Raw genomic sequence first — 19,461 nt, 5'->3', positions numbered from 1 at the left:
GTTCGTAAGTTACAAATACCTCATTTTCCCGAATTACTCCCCCCCCTAACTCCACCAAAGAGAGCGGATCCGGTCCGGTTATGTCAGTCACGTATCTTAGACTTATTTTTATTCTTCCCATCCAGTTTCATCGTGATCTCTCCGCTTTAAGTATTTTCTAAGATTTCCGCCCCCCCCCCAACTGCCCCCCCAATGACGCTGGATCCGGTTGAGATTTAAAATAAAAGATCTGAGTTGCGAGGTCTTTCTAAACATGAAGTTTCATGAAGATCCGATCACTCCTTTGTAATTTAAAAATACGTCATTTTTTCTAATTTTTCATAATTAACCCTCCCCCCCCAATAGAGTGGATCTGTTCCAATTATGTCAATCACGTATCTACTTATTTTTCCCACATTGTTTCATCCCGATCCCTCCACTCTAAGCGTTTTCCATGATTTTAGGCTCCCCCCAAACTTCCCCAATGTCACCAGATCCGGTCAGGATTTAAAATAAGAGCTTTGAGACACGATATCCTTCTAAATTTCAAATTTCATTGAGAACCGATCACCCGTTCGTAAGTTAAAAATACCTCATTTTTCTAATATTCAGAATTGAACCCCCCCCCCCAGCTACCCCAAAGGGAGCGGATCCGTTCCGGTTATGTCATTCATGTATCTAGGACTTGTGCTTATTTTCCCCACCAAGTTTCATCCCGATCCCTCCACTCTAAGTGTTTTCCAAGATTTTAGGATTCACCCTGCCAACTCCCCCCTCCATTGTCACCAGATCTGGTCGGGATTTAAAATGAGAGCTCTGAGACACAATATCCTTCCAGACATCAAATTTCATTAAGATCTGATCAACTGTTTGTAAGTTAAAAATACTTCATTTTTTCTATTTTCTCCGAATTAACCGGCCCCCCATTTCCCCCAGATGGTCAAAACGGGATAAAGACTATTTCTAATTTAATCTGCTCCGGTCCCTGATACGCCTGCCAAATTTCATCGTCAAATAGCTTACCTGGAAGTGCCTAAAGTAGCGAAACCGGGACCGACAGACAGACAGACCGACAGACAGACAGACCGTCAGACAGACCGACAGAATTTGTGATTGCTATATTTCACTTGGTTAATAACAAGTGCCATAAAAATCGAAAACATACATTGTGCTCAAATTGCTCTTTACTTAGGCAACGGTATTGCGCCGCCTATGATTAAATAGAAAAACAAGTTTTTTCAGCTGGAAGTAAGGAGCAACATTGAAACTTAAAAAGAACAGAAATAATTACGTATATGAGGGAGCTGCGCCTCCTCAACAGTTTGTTCCTCATGCTAAAGTTTTTAGTAGTTTTTAGTTTCTTGTTGTTCTAGTTAAACAAACCTTGTGTTTCAGGAGTCGTTCTTAAAGAATAGGGACAAAATACAAACTTTAGTGTAAAGAGCAAGGTGTTGAGGAGAGGACAACCCCTTATATACATAATTTAATGTTGTTCCTTGCTTTGAGTTGTAAAAACTCCTTTTTATTTATTTTCTGATTGTTTTTTTAAATAATATCAGAAAATCAGGCTCCACTTCCACGGAAAAATCCCCCCACCACGGAAATATTCTCTAGAAAATTCAATCCTTTGGAAAATTTACCACAGAAATTACCCTTAACATCTCCAAGCGTACCATTGAGTCAGAAAAAAAGCCAGAGAAAGCAAGACGTATTGGAATTCTGGAAAAATTTTCCAGTGTAAAATTTCTCCAGAAAAGTTCACTTTCTGGAAATTTCTCTCCTCATAGAAAATTCTTCCCGTGGAAAAAAAATAGCGGAAAATTCGTCCCCACCCGAAAAGTGTAATATACCCCAAAATAAATACTATACGTAAACAATGGGCACTTTCCATAACTTGAAGACCTTACACCAGGGGCTTTGTGGGTCATATTATCTCCAAAGGTATAGTTGATGGGCCTTTAAACCTTGCTGAACAAGAAGATTATCTCAAAATTTTGATCGGACGATTTTGAGAAAAAAGAGTGTTGGAGGGGGCCTAGTTACCCTCATATATTTTTGGTCACTTAAAAAGGGCACTAGAACTTTTGATTTCCGTTCTAATAAGCCCTTCTTCAGTATTCCAGGACCACTGGGTCGCTACGACCACCCCGGAAAAACAACAACAAAAAACAACAACAAATAAACACGGATCCATGATCTTTCTTTTGGCAAAAAATATCAAATTCCACATTTTGCAAATAAGAGCTTCAAACTTCTACAGTAGGGTTCTCTGATACACTGAATCTGATGGTGTGAATTTTTCAATAGCACTGTTTGACTTTTAGGAGGTGTTTCCCCCCTTTTTGAAAATCAGGTGAGTTTTCTCAGGCTCATAGCCTCTAATGAGTAGCACTAAACTTAATGAAACTTATATATTTGGAATCAGCATAATAAGTCAATTCTTTTGATATATCTATTGGTATCGAAATTCTGTTTTTTAAAGTTTCAGTTACTATTGAGCCGTTTTACTCCTTATTTACAGTTCGTTACCATGAACCGTTTGGTTATATTAACTTTGAACAAGTTTTTGTTTGTGGCAAAAAAAGCAAAAAAAGGTTTAAGTAAAGACTGTCTCACTGTAATAGTAACCAAAACTATAAACAGTAGTAATTTGATAAGAACATTCACATCGAAAAAAAATTTTTTCTTATGGTTATGTAAAGTATATAAAGTTTATTGAGTTTAAAATTTCTTATCAATAGTTACGGCCCTGAGAAAGTTCGACGAATTAGAATAAGGGGAAAACGGTAATCGTTTCTTAATTGGTCATAAAATTGGTCGTATGATCAAGTGGTCAATTGGTCAAATTGGTCAATTGGTCATTGGTCAAAAAATACCAGAAGAAGGAACTGGTTAATTAAAACTAAAAATTCTAGCACTTTTTTATAGCAGCAAAAGATATCTCAACAAGTGAAATCGCCTTTTCTGTCATTTTCTGCTACAAAAAAAAAAAAAAACAGTTTTGGCTCAAAAACACCCAAGAGAATTTAATTTAACATTTTGAGATAACCAATCATTTCTAACCCCAATTCTGTCCCCTTACCTCTCAGTTTTAGAGGCAACGATATTGTACAGCATCGCATTCGCCCTACTGAAATTGAATAAAAAAAAAGTTTTTACAACTAAAATTAAAGAGCAACATACAAAGTTCAGACAAACAGATATTGTTACGAATATTTATTGAGGAGGGGTTGGCCCCGTCCTCAACATCTTGCTTTTCGCGCTAAAGTTTTTAAAAAGTTTGCAATCTTTACTTTTAAAAAAGATTCTTATTATTCTAATTAAACGAACCTTATGTTTCAGGAATCGTTCTTAAAGAATTGGGACAAAATTCAAACTATAGTGCAAAAAGTGAGGGGTTGAGAAGGGACCAACCTTCTCACATACGTAATAATTTCTGTTCGTTTAAAGTTTTATTGTTGCTTCTTACTTTCAGCTGAAAAACTTGTTTTTTTTTTTTTATTTATTTTTTGATCGTTTTTGAAATGATACCAGAAAATCTGGCTCCATCTCCGCGAACAAATCTCTTGTTTCTACGGGCATATACTCTAGATAATTTAATGCTGGCGAAAATATACCCCGGACAATTACCCTTAACATATCAATGCGTAAAATTGAGTCGGCACAGAGCAAGCAAGAAAAACGAAGAACTTCAAAGGGGAATCCTGGCAAATTCCCCACGGCTAAAATTGCCCCTAAAAAATTAACCCCAGGCTGTCTTGGACTTTACTGCTCCTTTGATAAAGATAATGAAATCGTCTTGAGCAATTAGAAATATACTTATTTGGGTTCATCAAATTAATAAACAGAGAGAGGAAGTTGGGGCCTTCTACACTTTGCTTCCTAATTTCAGGAACAACGAAGAAAAGGGTTTCAATTATCTTAGGATGTCAATCTCGTCGTTCGACGAACTACACAACCTGAAGAAAAATCATATTCAACGGAAAAACACCAGACTGGTTTCCTGATTTGCCTTTTCGTAGTTTCATTGAAAATAATTAAAAGAGTGAATTTGCACCCCCCCCCCCTTACACACCGAAAAGTACATTGTATTCTCACTCTATATTTGTGTCGATATATTACATGAATAGGTATGGGGGGGGGGGAGACGCTAATAAACGTTTGGTGAAATAAATGCCCCGTAAAAAACGACGGAAAAAAGTGTGTCAGTAAACGGTTATTTATTATGGATCGGATTATTGTAATAAAAAGTTGAAATTAAGTGTAAAGTGGTTCTAATCTTCTTTATTTAATGAAATTAGTTTGAAATACAAACACACCTAAGTGAAGCCCTTTTCCTCGAAGTGTTAATAAATAACCAAGAGATGAGAAGGTGGGGGCCTCTCTCAAATTTGGGTTAACACTAAGTATGGGACTAAAAGATCAAAAATTAAGTTAAACGCACTTTCTTCAAATTAAAGCGAAAAAGGGATATTTAAAATTAAAATGACAACAGAAATTACCTTGAGGAATTGTCTATGTCAATTTATTAAGTTGCTTTACTTTAACTAAAAAATGTGATGCTTAAACAAGTAGTTTCGTATTAGCTTAGCGTAAAAATTCACAAAACCACCACAATCATCATCTAAAATCATGCCAATTATAAATATACTTTTACTATAAATATAATTATTTAGTATAATTTATTTTATAATAAGTAATAATACATAGTTTTTATTTACTATAATATTTTTTGATAGTTATAAATGTTTATATATTAATATTCATAAAATACACAAAGATATAAGGGCATTTTTCAAATGAAAAATATCGAATAGTGATGTAAATTTGAGCTCTGATTAAGCATGAAAGGCTTTTCAGGAAAAGTGTAAAGTGTATTAATTCAGTTTTAAATTAGCTAGCTAATCCTGGAGGAACTCCGTTTCGTGCTACTATATGGACTTATCTAAAACGTAACACAAAATTACGCAGCTTAAAATTCTGCGTAAAGCTTGGGTTTACGTGCAACTCCCTACGATCCAGACAGAATTTATTCCCCAGCATTACATGACTTAACGTAGTCGTATGTTCGTCAAACGTGAAAGGCTTTACAGCGTGGTATGTATGGACCAAAAAGGCCTCTTAGTTTGCTGGCCTCATTTTTGGATAAAGGTCTTACTTTGATCACAAAATTCATTAAATAAATCGTGATACAAATCCACAAGTTCTGAAGGATGAAGGCATGCTAGACGTTATTAGAGAGATCCCAAAATGCCGTTAGCCCGAGAGCTTCGTAAGCCTTGATAGTTAACTTACAGTTGTACAATTTCGGCATATTTTCCATTTTCTTTCAGCAGTGTTGCAGCCTCATTGACGTTGCCGTTTTGGATGTTTTGCTTGACAACTTGGTCTATGATATCACCCAAATTCAGAATTCCACCAGCTTTTCCGATACTAAGCACAAATCTTCCCTGAAAAAATTCAAAGTAGTTAAAATTAGAATTCAAAAGTGCCGTATCACACCTTTGAAATAAGGGAGAATAAAAATAATAAATTTGAATTTTATGCAAGAAAGAACCAGGCAAGTTTCAGAATGAAAAACGAACTATGGGTGAAAAATCCGCAAAAAATGAGCTAAAAACATATGAAACCAAACAGCTTAATAATATCCAGATTGAAAATCAGACGGTTGTTACTGTGCGAATTTTAGGGACGAAAATCGTTGCTATATTTTAACAAATTAGTTTTGCTTATTTACCGAGACCTTTCAATGTCGTAATAATAAAAATGAGATACTACCCTCAAAAATTCATAATTTTGAGAAAATCTAAAAAAATAGGCGGAGAACCCCAAAGTTCTGGATATTTGAGGAGCCAGGCCTAATCTCCCCTTCCCTCTCTCCTCGTAAATACTGACTTGGCTGTATTGTATAACCGTGTTCACGTACTGCAGCCGTTATCCAAGTTCAAGAGAGATAGTTTTTTGCGGGGGGGGGGTTGAAGATTGGAACTTGAAATCACCTTTACAGGACTTCCTATACAGAATAGGAATATAAAACTTAACAGTCTTGCTGTGTATTTAATATTGGGGACGATGGCCATTAAACATATGAATACCAAAATGAAACAATGTCTCGTCATGCCTCAATGCCTCGTCAAACTTGGCTAACACAAGAGGGATCATTCTAGCTTTCTAACTCATTTTCAAAGAAGTGTGAACCACCCCTTTGGTTTTGTTCCGTACATCAGGGCTTCCCAATAAAATGAAACAAAGAGATAATAAACCAGCCAATATGCTAAGATTATCAAGGAGATCAATGCTATAATTATTTAATTAGCTTAGAATACTGTCCAATTAATGATTACTGTAAACCCGTTCTAAACTTTAAACCTGCACTAGTTAATAGAGCGACGCTAGAAAACTTTAGCCATAAAATATTTTATAGCGCCATATTCGAATGTGAATCAGGTGACCAAAGGAGCTTAGGATTTCTAGTATAAAAACTTAACCACCGTTCTAAAAAGCTCAGTTACAAATTCGACTTTCACTGTTTTGGTTCTAACAAAATGTAAGTTAAATTTAAATTTTGGGTTTTTGTAGAATTCTAGTAATTTTTAGCTACAAAGGGCTAAATTTCACAATTACTTCAGAAAAGACTCAATTAGGTTTTAGGTTGTATTTGTGGCAGCCATGTTCTTGCCCTTAAGAATGTGAGTCAAGTTTCAATCTTTGTAATTTCGTCGAGCTCTAGCAGCCAAATGATAATTTATATTGTTGTTGGCGATTTTCTTTTTTCTAACTGGAAGATAATAAAAAAACACAATTCTGATATCAACTTCTTCAGATCCAAAAAAATTCTTCTTTTGAGAAAAAGAGTTATGACTCCGAAAAGGGTCAGTATTGCGATTCACTGGGTATTGAGATAGCTCAATAACCAGTACTATACCTTTTACCTTTTAAGATGTTGGTTTTGTTTTAGGCAATATTGGTCAAGTGGTTTTAGTGTCTTTTTGTTTTGTCTTTTTTGAAGAGTAATCCCGTATCGATCGAAATTCAGGGTAATTGAATATTTCATTTCTTTTTCTTTTCTTTTCTTTTTTCTTTTAGTTTTCTTTTCTTTTCTTATTTTCCTCTCCTTTTTCGTATTGTATTTATTTGTATGTGTACTGGGATTGTAAGCCCGAAAAAGCTTTGCTTCGGACCTTTGCTTGTTTTGTTTATTTATATTAATAAACCCATCTTTCTCTCTCTACCTTTAGACATGCCTTTAGAATCAGAATTTTACCCTGAATCAAAATTTTATATTAATTTCAGTTGCGATGTTACTCTTCTACCTCTCCTCCCTCTAATAGACAAATATACCTTAAATAATGTAAGGAAAGGGATTTCCATTGTTTTGACAAATCGTTAAATCAATTTTAAGAAAAGAGTGAGTATTGGGAAATTCACCTCAAATATACAATTCAGGGTATATATATTTAACCATTTGGGGGTCGGGTGGATTTTAGCTAACTCTCCAACGGAAATGAATGTTGTATTTTGATTCGGGATAAAATTTCGCTTCTAAAGTTATGTCTATTTCTTAGCTATCTCAACCAGTGAATCAAAAAATTTACGCGAAAAAGGAACATTTTGAGAAAATACTTTTTCTTAATTTAGAACCAAGTAAAACAAAAGAAGGTGAATTGAACTAAAAGACGGAATTTCAAAATTTTTTTTATTATTGTTAATGAGCAGTTAATTTTTATCATACTTAAAAGATAAGAAAGCAAGTTTTAATATTAAAATTTCAAATCCTAACAATTTTTCTTCTCCAGGAAAGCAGCTATAGCGTAATTGAAAAAAAAAAAAAAAACATACAATCAGCTCAAAAATAGGAAAGTACTGAATTATTTGCTTAAGCTTTCTAGAATTTTGATTATCAACGAATAATTATTTTTTAATTTAAAGATAAGGAAAAATAGCTTTGATATAAGAATCGCTTTTATTAGAAATAATCTTTATATCAGAAAGTACTAACAATTTCTTCTCTGGAGCAAATGAATTATACCCCCTTTTAGAGAAAAAACAAAACAAAAACTTCTGTTCATTTTGGGAACATATTAAAATACAGAAATGTTGATCGAAAAAACTGATTGAAGACATTAAGTCTAACTGATTTAACAGTAGATATGTGACGTAGCACCTTTTGAATAACCCCAATCAAGTTGGTTACCCCAAACCTTTTGGGGTAGCCTATTCGTTTAATAAGCCTTTACCTGTGAGGTAAAGGTATAGCTTTTAGAAGCCTTGAACAATGTTTTGTTAAGGATAGTGAATGGAGGAATGGGTTTTGAGTTTAGAGGGAAAGAGTAGGTTTGAGTTTTGAGTTTTGAGTTTGGGTTTAGTGTCTATAAGTTCAGTAGTGTCCTAACTCCATTCACTAAATCCACTTTTGATTATTAAAATATAATCAAATTTTATTAAAATATAATCAAAAAGTGGTTATTCTAAATCCACTTTTGATTATTAAAAAGAGCACTAACCCTTTCAATTTCCAATCGAATCAGCATTTTTCGAAGTTTAAAAACTAAGTCTTTAAAACTAAGTCTAACTGATTGAACAGTAGATGTGTGACGTAGCACCTTTTGAATAACCCCAATCAAGTTGGTTACTCAAACTTACAATATTTCGCGTTAATTTTTGCGAAGTTAAAGGATTGCTTCTTAATTTGTTAAAATAAAATCTAAGTGCTATTTAAAACTTAAGCTTTAAAGCTCTAAAACTTGTAAGAATTATAGAGAAAAGTCGAACAATTAACATTAACATATTTTTTAATATATTAATATATTTTTATCTTGAACAATGTTGTGTTTAGGATAGTAAATAGAGGAATGGGTTTTGAGTTTGGAGGGAATCAGTTTCTATAGGTTCAGTAATGAGCTCAAAATTACATCTTATCCAGGCATCAAGCAAAATTTTTTAATGCATTTTTTTTTTACTTTTTTACAAGTGGGATAAACATTTCAGGGGAGGGGGTCAAACCTTTAACCCCCCTGGATGCTTTTAACCCCCCTGGATGCTTTTAACCCCCCTGGATTTTCTACTGAATGACAATCGAGCACAACTTACTTTTGCCCTTGTCTGGGAATTAAATAAAAAAAACTAGTTTTTTAACTGAAAGTAAAGAGCGACATTAAAACTTAAAACTTATATGAAATGGGTTGTCCCCTCGGCAATCCATCGCTCTTTATGCTAATTTTTTAATTGTTTTAAGAAGTAGAATTGTGGCAAAGAGTCAAACTTTAGCGCAAAGAGTGAGGGATTGTGGAGGGGACAACCCATTTAATATATGGAGTAATTTCTGTTCGTTTTAAGTTTTAATGTCGCTCCTTACTTTCAGTTAAAAAAAACTATTTTTTTTATTTAATTTCTGAACGTTTTTGAATTAATGCATGTTTGATTTTGGCTCTCCGTACATAAATTATTAAAATGAAATTTGCATATTAATTCTTTTTTTTGGCTAAATGGCCTTCTCTTAGTTTTGATCAGAAGATTGTGAGAAATAAGGGGTGGGGAAGGAGGCCTAGTTGTCCTCCAATTTTTCGGTTACTTAAAAAGGCAACAAGAACTTTTAATTTTTAACGAACGTTTTTATTAGTAAAAAATATACGTAGCTTAAGAATTAGGGGAGAGGGGGGCGAAACCGTACGTTTTTGAGTTTTTGACCCCTATAAGATGTTCTTCTAAAGATACAAACTTTGTTTTTATATGAACAGAAAGCTCAAATATTCATTTTTTTTAGGATTTTTTTTCAATGACTTCCATCAAGTCGTTTCTCCGTGAGACCCAAAAACATATGACGTCTTAAAGTGTCCAAAGTCGCCCCTACCGTGGGGTGACTTTGGACACATGAGGGGCATTTTCGGACATATATTAGTTAACGATTCAAACAGTGCGTTCAGATAATATAATAGTAGCAGAATTAACTGGAATATCAAAAGAACTCTAAGGGTATTTCACATTATTATTTTATGGCATAGCGAGACAAGTCACACCCAAATACAAGGTCTTTGACTGCCTGATCGCCCTGTCCCCCTTGCAGCAAAAAGAGTAGGCAACTTCATAATTATACCATCAAAATCAGTTTCAGCACAATCGGGCCATTCTGGGAAGATGAACTTTTAAATTGATTTGTGGAGGTAGTTTATTTTAGCCAATCTGCCACTCACTTCTTCAATCTCACAAACATAGTGTTGCAATCTTTGATGTTTGAAATTTGATGTTTTGATGTTCAAAAATTTGATGTTTATCAGAGTTTTTTTCATCCTAAACCTCACAAGCACAAATTTCCAGGAGAAAATTCTTCGTCAGTCTGAAGTTCACTGACACTTCCAATGTCTCCCTGATGGCATGTTTGAATGGTGCATGAACCAAAACATCAAGGGGCTGAATGCGATGAGAGCAATGGAGAGGAAAGGTCAGAAGATGAATGCCATTATCTTTGCACAAGGAAACTACTTCAATTGAAATATGTCTTTCATGATTGTCAAACAAGAGCAAAACAGGATTCTCTTTGCTAGGTTTAAGTTCATTCTGGAAGTGCTACAATGAACAAACGAAATTTTCCGAGCTCATCCATCCACTGCGATGGGCTAAGCCAATGCATCCTGGTGGTCCATCTTGATACGTTCTCTCAGCAGCCTTGACTCTTGGAAAAACAAACACTGATGGAATAGTCTGACCAGTTGCAGACACAAAGCACAGCATTGTGGTATTTTCCCCTCTTTCTGCCGACACGGTCTGTGCCACCTGTTTTGCCCCCTTTTTAGCAATCACCTTCGGAGCCTGAAAAACTGTGGGTACTCCTGTTTCGTTGCAATTCCAAATCCTACCAGGACGAAATTGTAACTTGCTATACAGTCTCTGAAGATTACGAAAGAAGGCACCAATTACAGTGGCATTAAAGCCGGCAGCACAAGCCTGGCTTGTATTTTCCGGTTTTCTAATGGACAAAGTGGCATTACGCTTCATAAATACTTTAAACCAGTCAAATCCTGCTCCTTCATTCAGCTCCCAACTTGGTGGGAATTTGAGCTTCAGAGTTGTTGCCCATTGTTAGGCTAACTTTCTCGTTGCATTTGGATTTAGTCCGTGTTTCAATATTGAGCAGTTTTTGAGGTATATAGCAAGATCTCTCTCTTGTTTGGGAGTAAAAACGAACTTGAAACTCTCCCGAACACTGTCATTATCATTGTTTGCACTTGGGCTACCCTTCTCAAGATCTTGCATTCTACTCTTGTAGCATTTCACGGCATCCACAAGGGTAGACTTCTTCAAAAAAAATTCTTCCGCGGCTGATTGGAAAGATGAATTCTCATTTAAGACTTGTTGAGAAAACATACTTCAAAAATAGTTCTTTGCCTGGGTGTCTGGGTTGATGAATAATAGATTTTAATATATAGTTTGTTGTGGGATTCTCATGCTGGGATGACCTCCTCTGTTAACTCGTATGTTGTATGTTTTTTATGACGAGATTTTGTGGTTTTTCTATGCATTTATACTGTCCCAGCTTTACGAGCTCTGCTGTCTGTTGGGGCATAATATTGTTTTTGTCTTGTGAAAGTTGAATTTAATAAGTTCCTAGTCTATAATAAAATTGAAATATTTGGCAATTTCCTAGCCCTAGCTACTTCCAATTCCAGACTCGGAGATACTTCCATCAGCAAGGGATGAAACCGGACACCTCGAAATGTGTCCGGAGTTGCCCCCAAAAAACTGTCCAGAGTCACCCCTTATTGAAGCCATTTTGAAAATTTACCTTTTTTTTGGAAACCGCCCAACATTTCTTGATGGAAATTATGAGGAAAATACTGGAAACATACCTCTTATGATCCTTCTAACTTACAAACCTGTAGCTAAAATAGCTTGGAAAATATTTGACGAGGACTTTAGATGTCAAAATTTCCAGAGAGTATATAAAAACTTCTTTACCTCTTATCTCAGTTGTCTTTGGCATCAAATATTCAAAACTTCCGCCAAATGTGCACTACATGAATGGCATCTAGCAGCGATTTTCCGAATGTATTAGTTAAATGACTTTGGACGAGAGGTCCAACGGACGGTTTCGCCCCCATGTGGTTTCGCCCCCCTCTCCCCTAACTTACGTAACAAACTTTTATATTCTTATATTTTTAATTATATATATGAAGGGGTTTGTCCCCTCATTAATACCTCGCTCTTCACACTAAATCTTAAGTTTTGTCCCAATTCTTTAAGAATGACCCCTGAACCAAAAAGGCTGTAGAATAAATAGTTGAAATTACTAAAAATACTTTAGCATAAAAAGCGAATTATTATCTCCTCCTAAATACCTTGATCTTTATGCTAAAGTATTTTTAGAACCCCCCATATGCGTAATAATTTCTGTTCGTTTTAAGTTTTAATGCTACTCCTTACTTTCAATTGAAAAAGCTTTTTCATGTTTATATTTTCATTGTTGTTTTTTTTAATAGTAATGCTAGAAAATCCGGCGGCCTTTTCGTTGAATTTCGCTTCCCCCATGAAATATTCCTCCAAGGAAAGATCCTCCCACATAGTCCCCTCCCATTAACTTCACACCCAAACTAAAAAATCCCCCTGAAAACGTCGGTACACTTCCCAATAACCATTACTGTTTGTAAACATTGGTCAAAGTTTGTAACTTGCAGCCCCTACCCCAGGGACTGTGGGGGAGTAAGTCATCCCCATAGACATAGTTATTGGGATTTTCGACTATGCGGAACAAAATAGTTATCTCAAAATTTTGATCCGTTGACTTTGGGAAAAAAGAGCGTGGGAGGGGCCTAGGTGCCCCCCATTTTTTTTGGTCACTTAAAAAGGGCACTAGAAGTTTTCATTTCCGTTAGAATGAGCCCTCTTGCAACACTGTAGGACTACTTGGTCGATACGATGACCCCTGGGAAAAAAACAAACAAATAAACACGCACCCGTGATCTGTCTTCTGGCAAAAAATACGAAATTCGACATTTTTGTAGATTGAACCTTGAAATTTCTTCTATAGGGTTCTCTGATACGCTGAATGCCATGGTGTGTCACCATGACTTTGAGTCATGTAAGTGTGTCACCTAAAAGTCATCCTATGACTTTTAGGGGGTGTTTCCCCTATTTTCCAAAATAAGGCGAATTTTTTCAGGCTCGTAATTTTTGATGACAAAGACTAAATTTGATGAAACTTATATATTTAAAATCAGCATAAAAATCCGATTCTTTTGATGTATCTTTTTTTAGACTTTCGTTTATTATTGAGCCGGGTCGCTCCTTACTACAGTTCGTTACCACGAACTGTTTGATATCTATGGGAGTGTGGGCTACGTAATGTGTGAATGTAAAGAAATTTGAGAGTTGCAAAAGAAAGTATATAGAGAGTTAATTTTGTTGAAAGACAGCTAGCAAGTATAGTGAGCGACGGGTGTTCTGTAATTGTTGAAAGATTAGAACGAATTCTTATGCTTTTACTATTTCTGTTACGTGAGAGGATCTTTCCATTGAGGAATTTATCATGGGGGAAGAGTATTTCCAGGATGGGGGCACTGAATTTTACAACATTATTTAAAACAACAGTAAGAAATTAAATAAAAAAACAAGTCTTCTACTAGTATATGCATTAAATTTATCTCACATATTTTTAGATATGATAGATACTAGGGACAAAGTGATGAATTCGCTTCCAATGGAACACAAGAAATAGGTTCTATAATTTACAAAGAGTTTCTGTTTATACTAAGCAAATTAGTTTGACTGGAATATTTCACTTTGTATTCCAACGGCCCTAGAGCTGATAGAACAATAAAATTATTTTTATTTTTGTATCCCATTATATTTCCTTCGAAAATAGAGTTCATTAGTCCTAAAATCGGTAGAAGCAAAAGTGAAACAACTTATCTAACGCGTTGTCTCATTTTCTCAGTACTGTGAATAGTCGATAAATTCTACTCATATTCAACCGCCAACATCAATTATCTACAATATTCAGCTTCCAATATCGATACTATCGATATGTATAACGAACATTATTAATAATCTACAATAATGAGCCAACAAAATCAATTCAATCAATAGATTATTCCTTTCTTTGCAAAAGTATAGTCAATGTGCCGTACTCAGAGAGAAACTTGAAAGTCATAAGATTAATTGAAATAATAATTAGATTGAAATTGAAAACTATTGAAACAGCCAGTGATTAGCTCTGCTTCTATGATAGTAATATTTGGCATATATATTTATTTTGTCCAACATTTCAGGTGGCTTGGCCACGTCCTGCACATATGCAAAGACCACCTACCGAAAATTGCCTTCATAGGTCGCATCCACAGTTCTCGCCCACGCGGTCTCCCTCCGAAGCACTGGAAGCAGAACTTATACGACTGAAGCATCCATGGTCTTCTCAAATTGGAACAAAACAGAGAGCAGTATAGGCGACAAATACATTCGCTCGTGAGAAGAGAGGCCCCGAGACGACCACCAAGGCCGGATGGGACTTAAGCCAAGTAAGTCAAGCTTATTATTTGGTTGATATTGATCGTAATTTTTGGCATGTATCTATTTTGTAAGATATAATGCTTAATATGACGAACTTAGCAGCTACTAGAACATTTAGATGATTTTTGTTAATGTGGGGGGAGGTCCAAGCCAATTTTTTGTTCATTCCTGGCTGACTTGGTCCTTTGAAACTACTCTTTTAGTAAAGACAAGATCAGTGACAACATTAGGTGCTCCACCTTAATGGTTGGTTGATATTGTTCTGATATTTGATATATATCTATTTTGTAAGATATTAAATAAAAAAAAACAAGTTTTTTTAACTGAAAGTAAGGAGCGACATTAAAACTTAAAACGCACAGAAATTACTGCGTATATGAAAGAGGCTGCTTCCTCATCAACGCCCCGCTCTTTACGCTAAAGTTTGACTCTTTCTCTCAATTCTTCTTTTTAAAACAGTAAAAAACTTTAGCGTAAAGAGCGGGGCGTTGATGAGGAAGCAGCCTCTTTCATATACGAAGTAATTTCTGTGCGTTTTAAGTTTTAATGTCGCTCCTTACTTTCAGTTAAAAAAACTTGTTTTTTTTTATTTAATTTCTGAACGTTTTTGAATCAATGCATGTTTTGATTTTGGCTCTCCGCAGAGGAATAATCAAAACGAAATTTACATATTTTTTTTTGGCTTAATGGCTTTCTCATAATTTTGATCGAATGATTTTGAGAAAAAAAGAGCGGGGGACGAAACCTAGTTGCCCCCCGATTTTTTGGTTAATTAAAAAGGCAACTAGAACTTTTAATTTTTTACGAATCTTTTTATTGGTAAAAGATTTACGTAACTTATAAATTAGCTTACGTAAAGAACTTTTGTATTCTCATGTTTTTATTACATATATGAGGGGATTCGCCCCATCGTCAGTACCTCGCTCTTTACACTAAAGCTTAAATTTTATCCCAATTCATTAATAATGACCCCCTGAATCACAAAAGCCGTAGAATAAGCAGTTGAAATTACTGAAAATACTTTAGCGTAAAGAGCGAGGTATTAGAAGGAGGTGAGCCCCTCATATGGGTAATAATTTCTGTTTGTTTTAAGTTTTATTGCTGTTCCTTACTTCCAGCTGAAAAAGCTTTTTCACTTTTATTTTTTAATTTTTTTTTTTAAATAATGCTAGTAGCCTATATCCTGCTCTACCTTCATGGAAATTTTCTTCTCCCATTACAAATTCTCTAAGGAAATTCCCCAAGCATATCCCCCTCTTCTCAACCCCTCCCCCAAACCAAAAAAATCCTCCTGAAAACGCCTGTATACTTCCAAATAACCATTACTATATGTAAGCACAGGTCAAAGTTTGTAACTTGTTGCCCCTCCCACGGGGACTGTGGGGGAGTAAGTCGTCCCCAAAGACATAGTTATAAGGTTTTTCGACTACGCTGAATAAAATGGCTATCTCAGAGCTGACTTAGCTGACTTGTCCTTTGCAACTGCTCTTTTAGTAAAGATGATATCACTGACAATATAAGGTGGAATAACACGTGCATTGCATCATCTCATTTCTGTCGAAATAGTTAATCCTTTATTAGTTGGTTGATATTGATCGTTATATTTGGTATATATCTATTTTATAGGATATAATGTTTAATATGACGAATTTAGCAGTTAGCGGAAAATTTAGATGATTCCTGTTGTTGGGGGGAGGGGGGTAGTCCAAGCCAATTTTATGTTCGTTTCTGACTTATCCTTTGAAACTACTCTTTTAGTAAAGACAAGATCAGTGACAATATAAGGTGGAACACAACGGTCAATGCATCGTCTCATTTCTGTCGATATGTTCAATTCTTCATTACTTTGTCGATATTGATCGTGATATTTGGCATATATTTATTTCTTAAGGTATAATGCTTAATATGACGAATTTAACAGTTAGTAGAAAATTCAAATGATTCATGTTGTCGGGAGGGGGGGATGCAGCCCAACCCAAAAATCAAAAGTTTAAATTTTTTAACGCGGTTTGAGAAAAATCGTCTTGAAGAAGCACCTAGGGTCTACTTAGGAGTTGAGTTCCCACCAGATGTACAGATGAAACCCTTTCAGTTTCGTGAGTTTTTACTTAATTGCTTATTAATATTGCAATTAAGTTTAAGTTTGCGAAAGTGAAGGACTTATACCGCTGTCAAGGTGAAATCGAAGTGTCAAACTCTGGTGGAGATGCCAGAGATAAGAGAGATTGAACCTCTTGATGAAAAACCAAAGAGCTGCTCAACTTCTCCAATCGTGATTTTTTGCATATATATTTATTTTGGGGGATATTATGCTTAAAATTGCGAAGGTAGCATTGAGCTTCAAGTTTAAAAAATAGAAATTATTTAGTATATAAAACATATATTTTTTGTGATTGTTGGTTGTTCGGTTGTGGTTATTGGTTGTTCAATTTCACTTGTGTAAGATTTCACTAGTGTCAAAATTAATTTTAAATTGTCAAAATATGAATAATAAGCCCCCGAATATTAAAAAAAGGCTTTTTTGGTAGGGAGGGGGGGGGTCCTCGGGCTCAGGTTCCTCGCTAACTTGTTCATTTGAAACGAGTCTTTTAGTAAAGACAAGATCAGTGACAATATAAGATGGAACACCATGTTTAATACATCGTCTCATATCTGTTGATACAGTCAATTCTGGATTAGTTGGTTGAAATTGATCGTGATATTTAGCATATGTCTATTTCTTAAGATATGATGCTTAATGTGACGAATTCAGCATTTAGCAGAACATTTTGGTGATTTCTGTTGTTATGGGGGGGGGGGTAGCCCAAGCCACGTTTTTGTTCGTTACTGGGTGACCTGGTCGTTTGAAACTACTCTTTTAGTAAAGACGATATCAATGACAATATAAGGTGGAACACCACATTCAATGCATCGTCTTATTTCTGTCGATGTAGTCAATTCTTTATTAGTTGGTCGATATTGATCGTTATATTTGGATTATATCAATTATTTAAGATATAATGCTTAATATAACGAATTTAGCAACTAGCAGGACATTTAGATGATTTTTCACTAAGTCATTGTATTAAGATCTAAGAATTACCGCATATAATATATGATTTTGGGTTGTTCTGCCATGGTAAAGTTCCTTAGAAGCATACATCACCAGTACTACTTCCTTTCAAATGACCTTTTAAGGCAGTACCACCTGCCACCCTGTGACCGAATAATAAGTAATAACTTATTCAGCATACTATTAGAAATCTTTCAGGATCGTGAATTGTTTCGTAACTGTTCTAATAAAATACAGTTAGGTTCAAGTTCACGAAACTGACGGATTGTTTCAAGATTTTTTGAGTGATGTTGAAAAAACATAGTTGACATGAGGTGTTGTAGTGAAAAGAGTGATCGATCTGAGTGTCTTGACACTAAATGTTCAATATAGTTACCGTAAGTGACCACAATCTCGCTGGAGGAGGATGGGTTGATCGCACAATTCTGGATATGCATAATTTACTTATGATACATAAATTTTTCCTTTTTAACATGATTTTCGAAAAATCCTCCCGAGGAAGCACCTAGCATTTACTTAGGACTGAAACATCATCCAAATTTACAGATGAAACTCTTTCAATTTCGTGAGTTTCTTCTTAATGGCTTATTAGTATTGTAATTAAGCTGAAAACCACGAAATTGAAGGACTTATACAGCTGTCGAGGAGAGATCGAATCGTCAAACTCTGGTGGAGATGCCAGAGATAAGAGAGATTGAACCTCACGAGGAAAAACCACAGAATAGCTCAACTTCTGCAATCGTGATTTTTGGCGTATATATTTATATTAGAAGATATTATGCTTAAAATCGCGAAGGTAGCATTGAACTTCAAGTTCAAAAGCTTTAATTAGTATATAACTAGTGGAGAGGAATAAGCTTTAAACTTGGAGGTTTAAACACCCTCGTAAACATGCTATGACCGAAAATATACAGCTGTCAAGGTGAAATCGAAGCGTCAAACTCTGGTGGAGATGCCAGAGATAAGAGACACTGAACCTCTTGATGAAAAACCACAGAATGGCTCAGCTTCTGCAATCGTGATGTTTGGCATATATACTTATTTTGGAAGATATTATGCTTAAAATCGCGAAGGTAGCATTGAGCTTCAAGTTCAAAAGCTGTAAATTATTTAGTATACAAGTCTTATATATATGTCTTTGAGATTGTTAGTTGTTCGGTTGTGATTGTTGGTTGTTCAATTTTACTTGTGGAAAACTTCACTAGTGTCAAAATTAATTTTAGATTGCCAAAATATAAATAATAAGCTCCCAAATATTAGAAAAAATGGCTTTTTTGGTAGCAGGGTGGGGGGGGGGGGGGTAAGAAAAGTTCTTTCTATTTACGTTCCTCGCTAACTTTTTTGTTTGAAACTCGTCTTTTAGTGGAGACGAGATCAGTGACAACGTAAGGTGGAGCACCATGTCCAATGGATTGTATCATTAATGTCAATATAGTCAATTCTTTAGTGATTGGTTGGTATTGTTCGTCATGTTTAATATATATCTACATAGGAGTGAAGTTTCCTCCAGATTTACTGATGAAACCTTTCAATTTCGTGAGTTTTTTCTTAATTGCTTATCATTATTGCAATTAAGCTGAAGTTCGCGAATCTGAAGGACTTATACAGCTGTCAAGGTGAAATCGAAATGTCAAACTCTGGTGGAGATGTCAGAGATAAGAGACACTGAACCTCTTGATGAAAAACCACAGAATGGCTCAGCTTCTGCAATCGTGATATTTGGCATATATATTTATTTTGGAAGATATTATGCTTAAAATCGCGAAGGTAGCATTGAGCTTCAAGTTCAAAAGCTGTAAATTATTTAGTATACAAGTCTTATATATATGTCTTTGAGATTGTTGGTTGTTCAATTTTACTTGTCGAAAACTTCACTAGTGTCAAAATTAATTTTAGATTGCCAAAATATAAATAATAAGCTCCCAAATATT

The 19,461-nt window shown here is 35.1% G+C and overlaps 1 protein-coding gene across 1 annotated transcript in view; it reads right to left on the bottom strand.

The window, feature by feature from the left end:
- LOC136042172 (intraflagellar transport protein 172 homolog) overlaps positions 1–19,461 on the bottom strand; it is a 222,669-nt gene that overhangs the window by 54,658 nt on the left and 148,550 nt on the right. The window contains exon 21 of the mRNA XM_065727100.1: positions 5,275–5,429. Within this exon, the coding sequence (XP_065583172.1) occupies positions 5,275–5,429 (155 nt within the window). The remainder of the gene's footprint in view (positions 1–5,274; positions 5,430–19,461) is intronic.

Source organism: Artemia franciscana, unplaced genomic scaffold, assembly GCF_032884065.1.
Source record: "Artemia franciscana unplaced genomic scaffold, ASM3288406v1 PGA_scaffold_74, whole genome shotgun sequence".
NCBI classification, from domain to species: domain Eukaryota; kingdom Metazoa; phylum Arthropoda; class Branchiopoda; order Anostraca; family Artemiidae; genus Artemia; species Artemia franciscana.
The sequence above is the reverse complement of the archived record's forward strand: the minus strand, read 5'-3'. Positions and strand labels throughout refer to the sequence as shown.